This window comes from Coccidioides posadasii, chromosome 1 (assembly GCF_018416015.2).
Source record: "Coccidioides posadasii str. Silveira chromosome 1, complete sequence".
Classification (NCBI taxonomy): domain Eukaryota; kingdom Fungi; phylum Ascomycota; class Eurotiomycetes; order Onygenales; family Onygenaceae; genus Coccidioides; species Coccidioides posadasii.
The window spans coordinates 7,326,273-7,344,444 of NC_089407.1; the positions used below are offsets into that span (position 1 = coordinate 7,326,273).

An 18,172-nucleotide genomic window follows, 5' to 3' on the forward strand; every position below is an offset into this window, starting at 1 on the left:
GATATTCCATGCATGGATTTGTGTCTACCTTGAGAAAGAACGCAAAGTGTTTGCGGATGCATGAGAAGCAACCCTAATATGCGGAGGTTGAAAGAAATCAAAGCCGGATCCTTGTAAGGACACGAATGGATGACACCGGATCTCCGCGTGGCTCTTTGAATTTAAAATTAGAAGTACATAATACACAACCAAACCTCCCACAGGCTAAGAAGGGACAACGGCGAAAAAAAAAAAAGAAAACCTAGACCAGGGTGTATCAAAATATATAGCTACTAAAATAATAGCTCTGCCAGAACAAAAAGCAATAATAACCTGTTGGGGCTCTGGGGATGCGTGATGAACCAAGAATCCCGCCACTTGAGAGCCAACAACGAGGAAACGAAGGGATGTTATTCTTCCAAATCCAGGAAATACTCAAAAATGTTGTGCGATTGGCAAAAGATTCTCAGCGTACCAAGAGAGTCCGGATATTCCCAATAAAGTCAGGTCCCAAATAGAAGGCCAAGGTGAAAAGGGAAGGGAGAAGGGCAAGTGGCTCCGGAGCCCCGTGCGCAAAGTCTACTCAGAGTGGTGTCCATACGTGGTGGACAAATTTATCAAGATGGAATTGAACAAGTACTTTTTAGACGTGTGGTTTGAGGAAGGAATATATATCAAAATCCCTTGAACGGGTCATCGTGGCGGAAGAAGATATCACTCCCATCGTCAGAGCGTGGGAAATCGGTGTCAGGACTCTGTGGCCAGTAGACAGGGTTCCTCTTCTTGCCATAATACCTGTTACGATAGCCTCGCTGGCGAGATACTTCAGATCTGTCGACAAAAGCCTCCATTCTCACCGTGCCAACAGCGTCGAAAAAGTTTGGTGCTCCGGCACTGATGGGCCCGCTGGCTTCCGACGTTCGATGGCTGAAGCTACTTTGACCGCTGTGGATTCCGGGAGGGCCTATAGATGAAGGAGACTGGAGATCCGATGAGCCAGCGGTTGTCGCACTGTAGGTGGACGCCGCTGCTGTCGTGTGATTGGAAAAGCTCCGGAATGCATTAGGGACGGGTCGTGGAGCGGTGTTGCTCCTTTTCCTTGTATGCGATGAAAATCTCGGGACGTATGGAGGATCGGCGGCATCAGCAACGGGCTCATCACCATAACCTTCGATGTGCGGGACCTCCGGTACAGCCGCCTGCTGTACTGCGAAAGATCGCTTGGACTTGCCGTTTGAACGGCTTTTGCCTTTTGCCACCCTTATAGAATCGCGAATTGGATTACGTCGGAGTGCAGCTGTAGGTTGCCGGGGAGTATACTCCTCCTGGGGCACTGGAGGCAAAGCTGCAAGATCAGTCATTACCATCGAAGAGTGGCTGAGGAAAGACAGAGCAGTCAACCAGATGAAGTGGAGTTCTATCGTCATGGCGGTGAATTTCAACGCTCTCTGGGGAGTCAAAATTAGTATCGAGCGGTTAACCTGGTTCTGTGGACTGGCACCCTTGGGCAGCGGGTTCTCATCTTTGACATCAAGGACGGATTGGATGACCACTTTTTGAGAAGTCAGCATGTAAAGAAGCACATCTCGGATCATGCCAATCGGCTGCAGTGAGCACTCACATTTTCTACCACTCTTACCCAACAAAGCTGGGCCGCTTGTGGGCTGCTTGCTACTCCACATGATAGCACGCTCATACGGAGCCAGCCACACCCACCTCTTATGCCTGACACCCGTATTCGCAGCCGCTGCAGCTGCTTCCTCTGGGCTCTTGCCTACTTCCCATCCGTCCTTTGAATTCTCTGGCATACCAAACGACTTTCTCCTGCGTACATACTTCCACATCCATCCCCCTACCATAGTCTGTGTAATAGCATCGACGACGCTCGTCGGTTGCACATTTGTGGCATTTGAATCCCCTGGAGAATGAGAATGCGCGCTTGAGGGCTGGCGATTTGTACGTTTCTGCAAGCTTTTCTTGCTTTGAGCTGTTATCTCATCAAGGGGCATTGGTGGATACTGCGGGCTGTCTGGAGCAACTGATGATGTTGAAATGGTAAGCGGAGATTGATATCCGTTGGGTTGAGTTCGAGCAACGACAGCCGCTGATCGAGTTTTCCGGATGAAGCCATCTCCCATACGGTCTGACATGTTTCCGTTCCTGTATGGGGTTGGGCTCTGCGCTCCTTCACTGCTACCTCTTGGTTTTCGAGAGCTGAAACGAACAGGTACAGGAAATGGAGGGAGAGCATGGTTCTGGGTGCCTGAGCTACCAATGCTTGGAGCACTAGGGCTACGTGGACGAAATGACTGATGAGCAGCCGTGGAGCTAGAAATCATCGCAGCGCGCCGCATATCTGGTTCCTTGAACGTCGAAGCTTGTTTCAACTGAGCTCTCGCTGGCCGTTTTGCATTCGATTTACGTCGAGTAGCAGACCGATGGAGTTTCACTTCTCTGTCTATAGATTCCCTGGGAGAATATTGACCATCGTGTATTTTTTCAGGGTTATCGTTAAGGATATTGGGAGTGTTCTTGGAGACCAATTTCCCAGACTTCAAGGTATACGACGCCATTGGCCGGTTCAACAGCTCGTCATCACTAAATAACTCTTGCCGTTTTTGCTGTGTCTCTTCGTCGCTCATATCGCCAAAACCAGCAAAGAGGCTGCTCGATCTAAATGGTCGACGGATATCTGAGTGCTCATCTTCAGTAAGGGGGCCATTATCATTATTTCCTGGGTAGGCTTGATACGTGTCGAAGTGTTGCGTTTTGATGATCCTTGGGGGACTTTCAACTGGTGGAGGGTTACGAAGTTTCCTTCGCGGCGATTTTGGAGGTGGAGGGAAGTAAGGGGAAACTGGCAGGCTAGAAGATACATCAGACATATCGGAACTGAGAGGTTTATCGGGCATAGCCGATGGTAGCAGCCCGGTTCGAAGGTTTAATGTTCGTTTATCTACTCGTATTTCTTCCGTTTGCATCCCGGAGCAACGAGTATTCGAGGGTAATTCGGAATCAGTTTGGGAGGCGGCAGATTTTGTTTGCGGCGGCAGAACTACGCTGCTCCTTGGCGATGGAGGATTTGATCCAGGAGGATGAACGGTGATCATTGGAATGGGCATCTGAAGCCGGGGCTGCACGGTTTCTTTGACCTCTACATCGTCGGTTTGGGTGCTGGCAGAGGCTGTCTCTGGTGTAGTTGAAACTTCGCCAGTGGGTATTTCGGCTTGAGGCTTTACTTCCTCTATCGTTTGGCATGAGGAAGCTATCATCACAACAGGAGTTGTAGTTGTGCCTTGGTCCACTGTTTCTCGAGGAATAGTCGCATTTTTTGGGTCCTGGTCCTTTTCGACTGTGTCGGTTTCCTCCGTTTGCGTACCGCAAGATTGGAAAACGACCGGAGGTTCGTCAGGGATGAGCTTAGGAGATGGGGGAGGAGTATACTGAATACCCATGTCCTTATATTCAAATCTCGTGTTGCCCGAGATTGTTTTGGCATCATCATCCATAACGTCGTTCGTCGCCAGAGATCTTTGGACAAGCATTTCAGGAGCATCCAAAGAGAGGCCTAAAATTCTCCGGGCTTTCAAGTCCAGTGGATGCGACTGATTTGGGATGTAATTTTCTTCAGGAAGAGTATCACGCGATTCTGGACGCTCATCCTCGGTGCTATAGCTTGTATTTTCGTCTTCTTCGTCAAACGCAAGCTCATCTGCAAGATTCAGGGCTCCAGCCTTTGATGTGTGACCATTGACTTGGCTCATGATAGAGTATCGGGAGTTTTGGAGATCTCCGTCGTTGCCAATGCTGGCAGTACTTCTCCTGTGTCTTCCTGCTGCACTGCTCGACCTAACAGTCGCGGCGTCGCTGGCTCGTGTGATGGCCCCATCTCGCCTATAGCCATCAAGGTCTTCTTCGTTCTCTGGGCGATTTGCGTTGAAAGCCTCCGCAGCAGCGATTTCGCTGAGAACAAGCTTCAATCGCCCTTCGACCACATGAACTTTTCTGTCGAGGTTCCGCCGCTCTTCATCCCACTTCTGCTTATCTTGGTTCCATAGCAACTGAGTCTGTTCAATTTGCTCTTCTTGGGCCCGAACCTTCTTCTGTGATACCTCAAGTCTCTTCCGAACATCAGATATGTTTTCCAAAGCCTCGTCTCTCTCCTTTGCGAGGTCCGTTATTGCCGAGTTAGAGCCTCCTTCCAGCAGCTGTAGCTGCCGTTTAAGAGAACGAGTCTCCTGGGCATTCTTGGAAACGGTCTCTTGAAGTGATTCTGCCTCTGTTCTTGCATTTTCCAGACTCAACTCGAGTGTGTCGATCTCCTTGGTCTTACTTTCCAAGTCACGGCGCAACGATAATATCTCCGAGACAAGCGAGGCGTGTAAGGTCGGTGTAAACCTGCGAGGATCCAGGGGAGAAATTGTATCATCGTTTACAAGGTGTATGTTGCCTCTCGATTCTGCATCTCGGCGACCTGATGGAAATGGAGCTGGTGACGACGATGGGCCGGGAGAGGAATCTCTGCGATGCAACGAATGCCGGGAGATCGAGGCGGGAGGAGTTTTATAGAAAGAATCGGATGGGCTGGAAGGGTCCTGCGAGAAGTAATCCCGTTCGCTTTCCCAGTTGGTAGCCATGTTGCATCGAGATGAAGATCAGTACATCGCCCGTGATATTGTACCACTTATAACATCGAATACACGTGCCGGATGCTCAAGGCAACATGGCACAAACTCAACCGGCACCCTTTCTATCTACTGATCAGCGCAGATGGCCAGTGATGGAGACACAAAACTCTTGTTGAACGCCGAAAATCGTGCGAAGTATAGGAAAAAAAAAAGAAAAAGGGAAAATTAGGTGCGTATATTCAAATACAGCGGGAGCTCAATTCAAGATTGAAAGCGCGAATGGCAGTATTTTTAGAAGTTCAAGTCTCGAGAGCCGGGGGGCTAGTGCCAAAGAAGCGAACCAACGAAAGGATTCATTCAGGAGGCGAACGGGAAGAGCGTCATGGGGCAAGGTGAGAAAAGAACACCCCTGCGTGTTGTGCACAGTCAAATTCTATGTCTGTTGCACCAAACTGGGGAAGCAAATTAGCACTTGAGGCGCGGAATAAAGCACCACCAGGTCTCCGAGGCGTAAGACGCGACGCACGAAGCTAGGGGGTTTGGCGAGCTGAAGATCAGAAGTAAAAGGATCAAAAAAGAAGCGTGCTGGACAAAGTCCGTGAGCCATTGGTCGACCCGGTAAGGTCGAGAAGCTCCGGGTGGCATGCAGGCAGGTTGACGAAATCGAGGCATAACAAGAGCCCTATATACATATCGAAGACAGGGATTGCGGAGTAGCAGGAAGATGAGAAAAGAAGGGACCTGACAGAAGCGTTGAAAGACTTACCCATAAGCCGTTTCTCGCTGATGTCGATTGAGTGAGCAGGAAATTTTGTGCCAGTACAATTTGGGAGCGGTTCATCGCAATAACGGAGGGCTGAAGGGTGAGTGGCAGGACGGGTAGCTTTCGAGCTGGATGGAGACAAAGTTTCGCAGCTTGATGTTGTACACGAACCGGGACCCGCTCATTCCTCCTGACAGCGATAATGACAGCCCATTATGACTATTTCAGCCAGGAAGAATGTGGACGGATGGCACGTCAACATTCTTCTGCTCGAATGAAAGAGAAAGAAGACATTCGTTCTCACCGAGAGCGGCCTCGAGGACGTTGGCCGTTGGGTAAATTTTTTCCTCCTCATTCGCCGTATCCAGGCTAGTCTCAGGGGCTGTATCGGTAAGAAATACAGAGAGATACTCGAGATCCCGCGTGAGGGAACATCAAAAGCACCCTAGTAAAGTTCAGCGATCACCGCCGCTAGTCAGCCTCGATCGTTCATGATAAATAATACCTTGCCCTTGTATCCACTGGGAGCACTGTCATTCACCTTTCGGGGAGAAAACGATCGACTCCTCGCGGGCAAATAGCATTGGGCACACGCTTTGGCGGCCCGGAAGTATGGAGGGGTTGGACCAGGGTTCACGGCGCAGCTCACCCGGAACCAGAGCCAGTCCCGCGCTACTGCGTTGAGTGACCCCCCAACACGACGCACTGCAGCGGGCTCTTGAGCCGTCGACGCGAAATAGCCAAAGCCTCAATTGACTACGCTTCATCTGCTCTATCTGCTCACCGAACGACTTCTCATGCGATGAAAATATCCTCCTTAAGCAAATCGCCACAGCCAAACCAGAAAAACAGCAGCGTTACCGTTTCATAAAAACGGCCATCGAAAACTCACAAACGCGGGTGGACCGTTGGACGCCAACGAAACCGAAAAACTGGGAATCGTGCGCTGGCTCCCCGGATGCCCAGCCCAGAACGAGATCGAGCTTGATGTTTCTCATTTCTTCGTCGTTTCTCACTCGTCCGTCACGGGCCTTGTGGCGACGCCTCCTTGAGCTTCGATGCAACAAGGTGGGCCCGCTGTTGGAGCAAATTTACCACGCGCTGCGCAATACGCATAAGTACTCCGTACAGAGCAACTCGATGCTCAACACCTTACAAGGGGGAAGCAGCAACACCAGGAACATCGGACAGCTGACGAATGTCAGGGTCTGATTTCCAGCCTTCTGCTCCGCGTGGAATCTTGCTGCATGAGTCCCATCTCGATCGTCCCTTTCCAGTTCTTTGCAATGCGATGCATCGCGAGACGATGCGTGTAAATAATTGGCCGAGAAACCTCGCAAATGCGCTCCCTACGCACAGACACTCTCCTGAGCTCCTCCGGAGAACATACTTTGTAAAATACAGTTTCTCACCCACTCGTCGGCATGCACATGCGATGCGATGCGAGTTAAAATATGGCGGCTTGGCGCGGATACCTCTCCTGCAACTGAGCAAAATCCGATGCTGATCCGTCAGATTCTTCCTGAAGACGCCGTTTCCATGCGAAATAATGCCATTAGATGCCCATATGGGGCAACCCAGACTCCATTTCGCCTGCTATTTCTGTATCCACATCCCTGATCTTTTGTTGTTTCATCTATGCTTGGAAGAGATCTGCGGAGGTAGCCCTACCGGCACTGACCAGTCTCAATCGGAAATAAAGGGAATAATGTGTTGCCTTGGGAGAAAGAAAGGCATGTCGCTCGTTTGCCTTGGAGATCATGAGAGTTTCGGTTTATCTGATCAATTCCCCCCGGTTTTACCTTGTTTCACGCTAACATTATCGGGAAAAACAAAGAGCCCCAGAGTGCTCTGTATGAACATACATATGTATGGACATCCCGCACTTGCCTCGGCGCGGTCGATGCATGGTTTGTAACGGCGTAGACCCGGCTCAAAGACGAGGCCCGAGCCCCGGGGATTTGGGTTCCGCGACACGCAACATTATCCCCTTTGCTCGGTTGCGATACGATTCTGATATTTACTCCTTGGTTCCTAATCGATCCCTGAGAAAATGGGATCTCTCCCATTTTTGGACAATGTACTCCGTATAGAGTACTCCTCAGGTGAAAAGAACGTTCAACAAGGTCGATAGGGTCCAAGGGTCAAAACAGTGCTCGGAAGGATTCGAAGACCGACATCCCAGCACGTTTACTATCCTCGTTGGCATGGGATTCCATGCGAGGCCCCCTTCAAATGCCAGAAGACCACTCCAGAGGAAGAGGGACTTACCCCCTGAGAATCTTCCACTCCAACACATGGATGTGGTCCACGCCTCGAAATCCTCGGCTCTTTGACTGAGACGTTTGCTCTTCTACTTCAATGGGTGATGTGAAGACGGCCCATCCGTTCAGGTTTAACCGAAGAAGCACATGGCACTGCCTGCATGAGTATTCATCAAAATATGGCACCCAAATGCCGATAAAACGCCAACCATGCAATGATCTCCGAGAATGTTAGCCCTGGAAGTCAGTAATTTGACTGGGGTTGACTAAATATTCCTCTTCGCTATTGAAGGTAATGGCGAATATCCAGGCCTCTCAAAGTAGCCTGTCCGCCTCGATCGAAGGATATATGGCTAGTCCAACCCATTTCCGGGGCATCTCGATTGCCAAGTGTCACGTAAGCTATTTATTCCGAAAGCGGACCAAGGTGTTGTTTCTAGAATAGCCACACCGGTAGTGCCTCATAACCCCATCGACAATGCGCGTACTCCATATGTACTTTCCTATCTGCATCAAGCAACCCCTATTCCTCCAGTATATTCCGCTGATATTGCCTTCCACATAGCAGCGCATCCACTGCAATCACCCTCGTCCCACTATAGTTTAAGGCGGCCAACATGCGCTGACGCCGGACTCCAATTATGCCAGCACCCCGATGATTGTTAAGCAAGCCGTCTGAGAAAGGATCAAAGCGGAATTTAAGCGCGGTGGCCAAGGGGGTGGGATGTGGGGGATATGTGGCCCCGCCATCAGCCGGATCGCAATGGAATTTTTGGAATGATGTCAGAGGATACTATATCATCGTATATAAAGCCTCTCGATGTAGATCGGAGATCAATGCCATTGGAATCTACTTTGCGAACCATCTAAAGAAATCCAGCGACGAGCAAATAGGCAGATTTTTAAAGTGTGAGACTGTTGCGTTATTGAGGCATGGCTGACAAGGTACCCAATCCAACACCGCCATCACACCCGCACCACCAATTCAACCTTGAAAACCGTCCAAGAATCCCCAAATTTAATTCCACTCTCCTATGAGAATTAGGACGCTCCCATTTACAAACAAGCCGACCAAGACGGCCGTTTCCGCCGCCAAGTCGCCTCCTTCCGCTCCACCATCTCCCGCTCCCCCGGCGCCGATTTCCCGCCAGCAAAGGACCGCTACGTCCTCTACGTCACATACGGTTGCCCATGGGCCCATCGCGCCAACATTGTACGCTCCCTCAAAGGCCTAGAACCCATCATCCAGCTCGCTGTCCTCGATCCGCGAATGAGCCCTGAAGGATGGCAGTTCACAGGCGAGCTCGGTTCCGCTGAAAAGGATCCCATATACGGTTTCCAGTACCTGAAGGAATTATATCTCAAGGCAGACCCGGACTACCAGGCACGATACACGGTGCCGATGCTGTGGGACAAGCAGAAGGAAACAATTGTGAACAATGAGAGTAGCGAGATTATTCGGATGCTGTATACTGAGTTTGACGACCTGCTGCCGGAGCAGCTGCGAGAGGCGAATAGGCCCGGTGGAGGATTGTATCCGGAACGTTTGAGGAAGGAGATTGATGATATGAATGATTGGGTTTATAATTCTGTGAACAACGGGGTGTATAAGACAGGGTTTGCGACCACTCAGGAAGCGTATGACGAGAACATCTACCCTCTGTTCGCATCGCTGGATCGACTGGAAAAGCATCTGAGTGAGCGGGGACATGGACCGTACCTGTTCGGGGAGCATATCACCGAGGCAGACATTCGGTTGTATCCAACGATTGTACGGTTCGATGTCGCATACTACCATACCTTCCGGTGCAACTTGAAAATGATTCGTCACGACTATCCGCACATCGATAGATGGCTCAGACGATTGTATTGGGACGAGTCAGAGAAGACAAACGGAGGAGCTTTCAAAAAGACAACTAATTTTGACGCCGTAAGCTTCTCTTTTAGCTCCCTTTTTATGAAAACGGTTTCAGAACCCTCTCCATGGCCGGAACTGATCGTGCTTTTTTTTTGCAGTTTAAACTTGGATATCTGTTTTCAACAAACAGGCGAATGCAGGTCCCATTCTCCATTGTGCCTGCTGGCCCGGCACCACACATCCTCCCGCCCATCACAGATGCGTAGAGTGGTCGATCAATCTTGTAGCGTCGTTGAATTGAATTGCTGGATGTTAGCAGATCGCAAAGTAGAAAACTGCAAACTAGTCCCTTTGGTAGCCTTCTCAATAGCTCCTCTAGGTCTTCATATGAAACAGTGTCAACGGCAAGAATATGAGTACCAGACCTGTATGTAGAACAGGAGATTCCTCAACGAATCCATCATAGAATGCTTAATCACAAAATCTCCACTCACGCATAAATAAACACCATCATCACGCACCTTTGCCGTACGGAGGCCTTCCACATATCACGATATGTGGGAAATCAACCCCCCCCCTTTTCCCCAAAAAAAAAAAAAGGCATTAGGAAATGTGTCTCCGCTTCTGGAAAAGAGAGCTAGAAGAGCACGGAGGGAGTTAACCCTCATATAACTAGTTAACATTGATATAGCGTTCAACCTACAGAGCAAAGCGTCGTAAGAAAAGGCCCATACATTAATGAATCCTCGAAGCTGCTGACCGTTTGCACATGGAACTCCACAATTCAACCATTTGGCGAGTCGTTGAGTGCCTCCCACATCGCGATCGTCAACATATAAACTCCATAGAAGTTTCTAGCGGCGAGCATCACCGGCATCACGAACGGAGCTCCACTCAAAGAGGACCCTGGCCTCTGATCTCGGGCCTTCAACCGCCGATCATCTAGCAGATCAAGTGATGAGCCCGTAAGCGAGTATACGAGCAATCATCTTCTCGCAATCTGAAAAAAAAAAAGAAAAGAGGATTCGCACGGCCCAGCACCTGCTCACCAGAATAGTCTTCCAGGGTTCTACAGCAGAAGTACACCATCCAGGACTTCTGAAAACAAAGAAACTTTGAAATGAAAGCCTCCCCAATCCGTTTTTCAACAATCGCTCCAAAAACCAGGGTAACTGCGGCCACCTCAAGAGAGCAATTGAAGGAACGAAAGGAAGGAGAAAAAAGGCCGCTTTATGTGGTAAACCACTCAGACAATCCCGAACGCATGTACCTAGTTATACCTTGTCGTGAGAAACAAGGGAGAAAAGAAAAGAAAAACAAAAAGCGCAAGAGGTTGGGCCAGACTTTCTTGGTCGAGTGAGCCCCGGGGCTATGAAGCAGAACGAGATTCCAGCTGCGAAAACACACGCGGCACAGGAACTTCGAGGTGAGAAAATGCGAGGTAAGCCGGAGAATTACGCGCCGTTTTCCTCCAGGGTTGAGTTAAGAATGTGTGTGTCCCTTGTGTGGGCGGACACGATAGATGCAGCGTGGAAGACGACAAGGGACAGGGGCCAAGATGAGTGAGAAAAAAAAAAAAAAATCTTTTTCTTTTCTTTTTGTTTTTTTGCTTCCAGCAAACTTTGGTGGCTAAAGGTGGGAGGGAAAAAAAAAAAAAAAAAAAATGGAAAGAAAAAAGAAAAAGAAGGGTTCGCAATTTTCTGTTCCTTTGCTGTGCTCCCTGTTCACCCCACTCCCAAAACGCTCAAAGCTCAAAATACAGGTCCTTTCTCTCCAGGCCAAAACAGTTAACGCACAACATCAGATGGGTAACATTAACCTTTCCGTGAATCGAACTCTCAAATCCAACCTGGTCAAGGGCAGCAGCAGCACTCCCAAGTCCAACATGAAGTAAAGTGTAACTGGGCGGCAGTCTGCAAGAGAGAAAAAAAAAAAAAAAGGTAATTTGTCGAACTGACCAATGTCAAGAGGAAGCACAGGTTTAATCTGCGCTTTTCCTTTCCAAGGTCGCATTAGCGGGTGATACACGACGGGTAGATTTAACGGGCAGGTCCACCGCTCACCCCGGACTGCGCACACTCATCCACGTTTTTCTACTTGGCCATTCTGACCAGGGAACCCCAGACTGGCGTGGCTCAGGTCGCTGGATTTTGCCGGTTGCGGATGAAATCAGCTCTGCTTGATCTGTCTCACCAAAGCTCAGCCATATGTATCTTCCATGGCGGCATAGCCGCACACCCGGGTTCGCATCCATTTGTCATTCATTGCGCCAAGATATGGTGAGAGCCAGCGGTATCTGTAAAATTTGTCAAGGGACTCCGCACTGTACCTACATACGCACTTTTCCCAACCCAAGATACGGAGGGAAAATGGCAAAATATCTGCAAGGATGGAACTCAGCAGGCTCGGGCTGGTTAACCTTATTATCAAAGAAGCGGAAGCTTGGAGCGAGGGAAATCCTTCACAGAGTTTAGCCTTGAAGTTTGCACCAAATTTCTGGCAATTTAGATATCGCTAGCCAAACTTCAGAGTTCCGTATTCATACCATCCCTGGAAACAATCTCTTTAGGAAGCTGTTCATGAGGACAATTGTTCCTAGCACCTTATTAGAGTTGTTATAGTTAGGTGGACGTGCATATCTCTAGGCCAGGGAAAAAAAAAAAAAAAAAATCAAAAGTACAGATCATATTGGTGCATAGGTGCTCGCATTGTTTTATGCATTCTCAAGAGGCTGCATTGCAGGCCTCCAAACCAAATGCAACAGAACACGTACACATACAAACATGGTTCATGCAGGTAAATATGAGAGATCTGGGGAACATCCATCTCGCGTTCTCTCGATACCGGGTTTCCGCCCTATAGTTAAAAGTGTTGGGTGTTGGATCGTGGTCGGGTGTCAAATAATTCTGAGAGCACGGCGTACCACCTCGCAAGGATGGCATACGCAGACAATGCAATCGCTCAATGCTAACATTTCCGACATGAACCCGCTTCTTTCCCGTTTTGACTGCGAAAGGGCTTTCGCAACGGCGAGCGTTCTTCCAGCCGAAGACTTGTTCCCAGTAGAGTTAGCCACTTATGATTGTGGCCTGGGTGGTCCGCTGGTGCTCAGGGTACCATTTCGGTACCAATATGATGTCGATGATGTACGGAGTACGAGCGGAGTCTATCGGGGTGTGCTCGACCTTAAACAGACCTGTAACACGGGTGGATAGATGCAGGTAAACCCCCTGGGGGAGGAAGAGAGCAGACTCCTGGCCAATCCCTCCCCCGATCTGCATGGCATCTCAAGGATCGTAATCGAAAACTCTGTACTCCGTAAGTTGGGTGGCTTCCACTCTGCAGGTACGGCAAATACTGGTCGCAGTCTCGGAAGAGGGATCCAGCGAATGTCACGGAAGCGAGGAGGAACCTTCTGGATTTTCAACCCAGAAGCAAGCGAGAGTGATTTACAAAGGGAGAGAGAGGGGGAAGGGGGAAGGCCAAAGCTTATTGATACACTCATTAAAAGAGAAAATTCGACAACGAAAAGAATTTTGTTTTAACCAAGCCCCTGGAGGCTGGCGATCAGTGTGGTGGATTTGATAGTGGAGAGCGCCTAAGTTTTAAGCATGATCGGCATTCCTCGTGCAGAAAGTTGAGGGGAAAGAGGATTTGGAAGGAAAAGGCGAAGCTGCATTTTTCCCAAGCAGGAAGACTCTCTTGCCCAGGCGGCGACCGGAGTCTTAACCAAACTCTCAGGTGGCCTATCAACGGGCGCATTTTGGCCGCCGGGGGTGCCTGAAAGCTGTCCATGCTCTGCCGTGCTGGACTGCAAAAGCCCGGGTGCAACGTGCGGCTGATTGGACAAAGCTCAAACGCGAGAATTTCGCCACTGCGGGGGAAGCTGGGAGAAGGGCCAGAATCGAGGGCGATGGGGTGGCCCGTAGCCGTGCATGCTTATGAGATGCCTCGCATGGGGCAAAAAAAAACAAAAAAAATAAAAATAAAAAAAAAAAATAAGAATCAGGTTAAAAGTATATATGTGCATCGGATACCGCTGGAGGACTAGGCCGGTTGGAAGATCGTCTCGATTATGCTCTTTTTTTCCCACAACCGACTTCGTAGTATCAATGCCGCAAGTGCAGCAGCGGTCACGGGCGGCTGACGGCAGCATTTTCGGATATTTCACGCCTGGAGGCTTGCCCGGCGATGGCAGTGTACATGCGTACATGGATGAATTCGGGCCATGCAGTACTCCCCCAAGAGCAGCAAACACGGCGAATCCAATGGTTTCCGGAGCGTGCGCCGGGGGGTGTGGTGGGAAGTGGAAGGTACACAGCGAGACCTTAACATCAAGCTCGTATGAAGAGCGAGGCGCGATCTCCAAGGCGGCCAGCGTTCTTGGCAGGCTCGACCGGGTTGATTGCCTCGTGCACCGCATTAACCTTGCATTGCATTGCAGGAAAGTTGCATTTTTTTTTTTTTTTTTTTTTTTTTTTTTTTCCCCTTGAGTTGTCCATTCACTGCACAACAACAACAACAACAAGCAGCCGCAGCAAGCAAGCAAGCAGTTGGATGACATAATACGTTAACATTCTGGCCCGGGGAGGGAAGGGAAGGAGCGGGCGTGGAATACTTCCGCTAATTCCTTAGCCGGTAACCTTCCTATTGGGCTTTGTGGGGAAAGTGCAGCGCCACAACCGGCTGTGATTGGCTGCTCCCTCCCCGAGGGACAGGCTTGATAACCAGTCAGCATGCGCATTTCTCAAACGTCGCTGACTAACAGGCTCTGCGCCTGCTGTTCCAGAACCGTTGAAGGAAACTCTCGGCTTTCCCTCCTGTGTGTCAGTCCCGCCCGCACCGCTACATACTCAGTCTCGCCGCTTCGTTGTCCAAACTGCACACGGCCCGCTGCTGCTCTGCCCACGACTCCTTCGCCGACTAGGGAGTGGACGCGCTCTGGGCACAATGGCCTTTTTGGACATAGAATTTTTACACATACAGACGAAGTAAATTATCCTCCCCCTCTCCTCGACGTCGTCTTTTTTCCTTTTCCTTTTTTTTAATTTATTTATTTACTTGTTTACCTCTCTCAGCTACGGAGTACAGATGTTGGTACAAGAAGCATCCGTCGAGCAAAGTCCCAAAGCGGCTAGAATCGACTGCCAATCCACAATTCTGCTCCAGAATGATTGTAGAAAGTTTCAACTAAGGGCACTCGCTTCCCGCTGGTCTGAGAATTTCCTCGAGCTTCTCCCCATCCGCAGGCATTCGGGGCCAATTGGAGCAGCCAGCGGGTGTCCATAATTCAGCGTAGCCGGAGTTCTAACCCACTCCTCTTTCCCACATGTCGCCCTTTAGCTCGAGCCGTATTTTCTTTCCCCCCCCTTCCCCGACATGCGCGCGTGTGTAGTCGGTCTCTCTGTCTCTCTGTCTCTCTCTCTCTTTTTCCTTTTTTTTTTTTTTCCCTCAAAAGCATCTGGGAAGATACGGGTGTCGGGACTCCGCTGGTGGAGAAAAAGAAAAAAAAGAACCGCCCCCCTTCCAATCCACTTTCAATCCTGTATGGTAAAATGTTTGTCTGTACTCTCTGTACACACTCTGTACATGCTACGACTAAATAACTAGCTGCTGCTCTTAATTGCGCCCGCCGGAGGAACTGCTGGGATCTGCTGCTGACTCTTTTCCGGCTCTTCCCCCCCTTCTCTTCCTCTCTCTCTTTCTCTCTCTCTCTACTCCCTGCGTCTCCCTCCCATCTCGTTCTCGTGTCGATCTGCCTCCTGAGAGAGGGAAAAAAAAGCAATTATTTCTTCTCCAGTGTTAAGGAGATCACCGCACAGCAGCCAAACCAACAAGCGACACCACACGGTAAAAAAGCCAGACCCACGTGGTTTTTTCGCACCGAAGTGGCCGAGATCGCATTTCAGCCAAAGACAGGCGAGCATCCTCCGACCATACATAGTTATATCGAACGCCAACCCACAGAGGGTTCCTCCCCGCTCCTCCACTGTTCTTCTTTTAACAGCCCATCCATGCTTCACTGCTGCTAGCCTGGTGTCTCTCGTCATTCCACCCTGTTCCTCACCGTTCCGGTCTGAGCAGTCCACGCTCCTCAAAGACGCCAACAAAAAGAAGCATAATCCATTCCTCCTCCACGGCGACCCTCCGCTCCGCCTTCCTCTCTCTTCCGTTGTGAACTAGCAGAGGCAAAAAGGAAAGGGAAAAAAAAAAAAAAAAAAGGACCAACCCACACTGCACCCGACTACGTTCTGGCTGCGCAGCTTTAAACTAGGTTCGCCACCGGCTTTCGCGGGCCTTCTCTCACGTGTGCGTGCGGTTCTATCAGCCACCGAAAGAGTTGCAAAGACGCAAGCCCGGCTTATCTCAACGCCTCCCCGTCCTCCACCTCCTCCACCACCACCACCACCACCCCAAAACGCAGCATTCCTCTCTCTCATCTTCATTCTTCCCTCCCTCCCTCTCTCTCTCTCTCTTCCGTTCGACCTCTTGAATCCTCTCATTTTCGCCAATTCCCTCTTTTATCCGTTTGCTGCAACCGTCGACTCGTTCGGAAAAGAAAAGAATCGCCCGCCCTTTCTTTTTCTTTTTTGAGGAGTCCGTCTTTGCTGTGTGTAACCTCTTGAAGGTATTCTTTCGCTGCTGGTGCCGAGGGTAGGTTCTCTTCCCGTTTGCTATGCTTTCACCCGGCCCTGCGTTCCAGGATCAATCCCCATCTGCAGCTCCCTGGTCCGTGTTTGCTATTTGTCTCCCTATCGCCTGCCCTCGGTTGAGTCCGAAGCAACCACCTACACCTCTCCCTCACACACACTCTCTCTCTCTCTTACCCAACGCCGTCTATCTCTTTCAGAAGTTGTAACCTCAGCAGGATGCATTTCAACTATTATCCTTTTTTTTCTTTTGCTTTTAGCTTTTGTTTTTTCTTCATTAAAAAAAAAGAAAAAAAGAAAAAGAAATTCATGTTTTCTCCAACATGGCGAATTTGTTCCTGACAAATCTGCAAAGATAGATCGATCATTTATCGCCGCTACCCTAGGTCCTCGTGCAAATCACACACCCTTCAATCGTTGCAAAATTTAGTCGAGAGAATTTTTGGCTTCCAACTTCGACTATCAGTGTTTGCTGTGGTTTGACGTGGCCCTCTTCTCATCGATCCTTCCTTAATTCCTTCGCTACAGTGAACAGAAAGCCGTTGCAGCCATGACAGGAAAAATGAAGTTATATAAGTTGGTGGTGTTGGGAGACGGAGGTGTTGGGAAGACAGCACTTACAATTCAGGTTCGCATCGTCTCTCTTCTTTTTTAAATTTTCATGCTTGTCTTTATTTTTCGTTCCCCCTTCGCATTTCGCATCGACTAATTGCGAGGGTAGCTGTGTTTGAATCACTTCGTCGAAACATATGATCCCACCATCGAGGATTCCTATAGAAAGCAAGTCGTGATCGATCAGCAACTATGTATGCTGGAGGTACTGGACACGGCCGGTCAAGAGGAGTATACGTCGCTGCGTGACCAGTGGATTAGAGATGGCGAGGGCTTCGTTCTCGTGTACAGCATTACCTCCCGGTCTTCGTTCACCAGCATACAGAAATTCTACAACCAAATCCAGCTTGTGAAGGAATCCGCGAGCTCCGGCTCACCAACGGGCGCCGGCTACCTCTCATCCCAGATGAATGGCTCCAATTCAGGGCCACCCCAGCCCGTCCCCGTCATGCTGGTCGGAAACAAGTGTGATAAAGCAGTTGAGCGGGCTGTTTCCTCGCAGGAAGGTTACGGGCTGGCAAGGGACCTTGGCTGCGAATTCGTTGAGGCGTCCGCCAAGAACTGCATTAACGTTGAGAAAGCGTTTTTCGACGTTGTGCGACTCCTCCGACAACAGCAGCAACAGCACCAATTTCAGCAAACTCAGCACTCTACACGGCATCTAGACAGGCGAGGCACCGCATATGGTGCTGCATGCGCACCCACTGGCGCCAAATATACGAGGTCCTTTGGGACAAACCGCAAGGAGACCCGCAGTGGCTTGAAGTGCAGGATCTTTTGATTGCTTGGCTCCCGGCACTTCCATTAATAGTTATACTACCATCCCGACTCCCTAGTCCTTCGTGGTCGCCTCGCTTCCCCCCCCCCCTCTCTCTCTTCTCTTTTGCTACTTTAAAAAAAAAAGGAAAAAAAAGGAACCAAAACCAAAAAAAGGAACAATTTCCCCATCTCTCCTTACGATATCATCTTGGATGCGCATAGCTTCATTCCTCTCCCAGATTTTGTCTCGGTACGGTTTCCTGCATTTATGACGGCGCAGTTTGAAGCAAATTTTCCGTTATTTACCCTCTCTCACCCCAGATCCTTTCTGGGGACGCGATGATCGAATTGAACAATGACCGGTTTTGCTCTGGGATACGAATGATGCATTCTCGTTTATATTGGGTCTTTTTTTAAGTTTATGCTCCCCTTCACCCTCCCCTTTTCCTTAGCTGAGGCGTCATGGGTTCCATTTTATTTTTTGTTATTTTTCATTGCTTTTTCTTTTTGCGCATCCCGTCAGTGTTTATATCGTGGAACCCCCGGGCTGTTGGACTGTTTGCCTTTTTTTCTTTTTCTTGGGGGATCTCCTTTTTGATATACCAACTACGATAGAGGTGATTTCTCTGAATGTTTGGTCTTCCAGTCAAATGTCATGC

At 49.6% G+C, this 18,172-nt stretch overlaps 3 protein-coding genes across 3 annotated transcripts; 2 read left to right on the top strand and 1 right to left on the bottom strand.

Moving 5' to 3' along the window:
* Positions 1-2: 2 nt before the first annotated feature.
* Positions 3-5,036, bottom strand: D8B26_002215 (uncharacterized protein). The gene is made up of 2 exons (XM_003066142.2): positions 1,601-5,036; positions 3-1,531 (listed from the first exon to the last, which is right to left on the bottom strand). The coding sequence occupies exons 1-2, from the start codon at positions 4,614-4,616 to the stop codon at positions 654-656; spliced, it is 3,894 nt and encodes a 1,297-aa protein (XP_003066188.2). The 5' UTR covers positions 4,617-5,036; the 3' UTR covers positions 3-653.
* Positions 5,037-8,344: 3,308 nt separating this feature from the next.
* D8B26_002216 (uncharacterized protein) lies at positions 8,345-10,757 on the top strand. Its single transcript, XM_066123755.1, has one exon. The coding sequence runs from the start codon at positions 8,905-8,907 to the stop codon at positions 9,925-9,927; it is 1,023 nt and encodes a 340-aa protein (XP_065979830.1). The 5' UTR covers positions 8,345-8,904; the 3' UTR covers positions 9,928-10,757.
* A 5,935-nt stretch (positions 10,758-16,692) lies between these two features.
* Positions 16,693-17,535, top strand: RAS2 (Ras GTPase ras2; the record flags this gene model as incomplete). The annotated part of the gene is made up of 2 exons (XM_003066144.2): positions 16,693-16,770; positions 16,864-17,535. The coding sequence occupies 2 exons, from the start codon at positions 16,693-16,695 to the stop codon at positions 17,533-17,535; spliced, it is 750 nt and encodes a 249-aa protein (XP_003066190.1).
* Between the last annotated feature and the right edge of the window lie 637 nt (positions 17,536-18,172).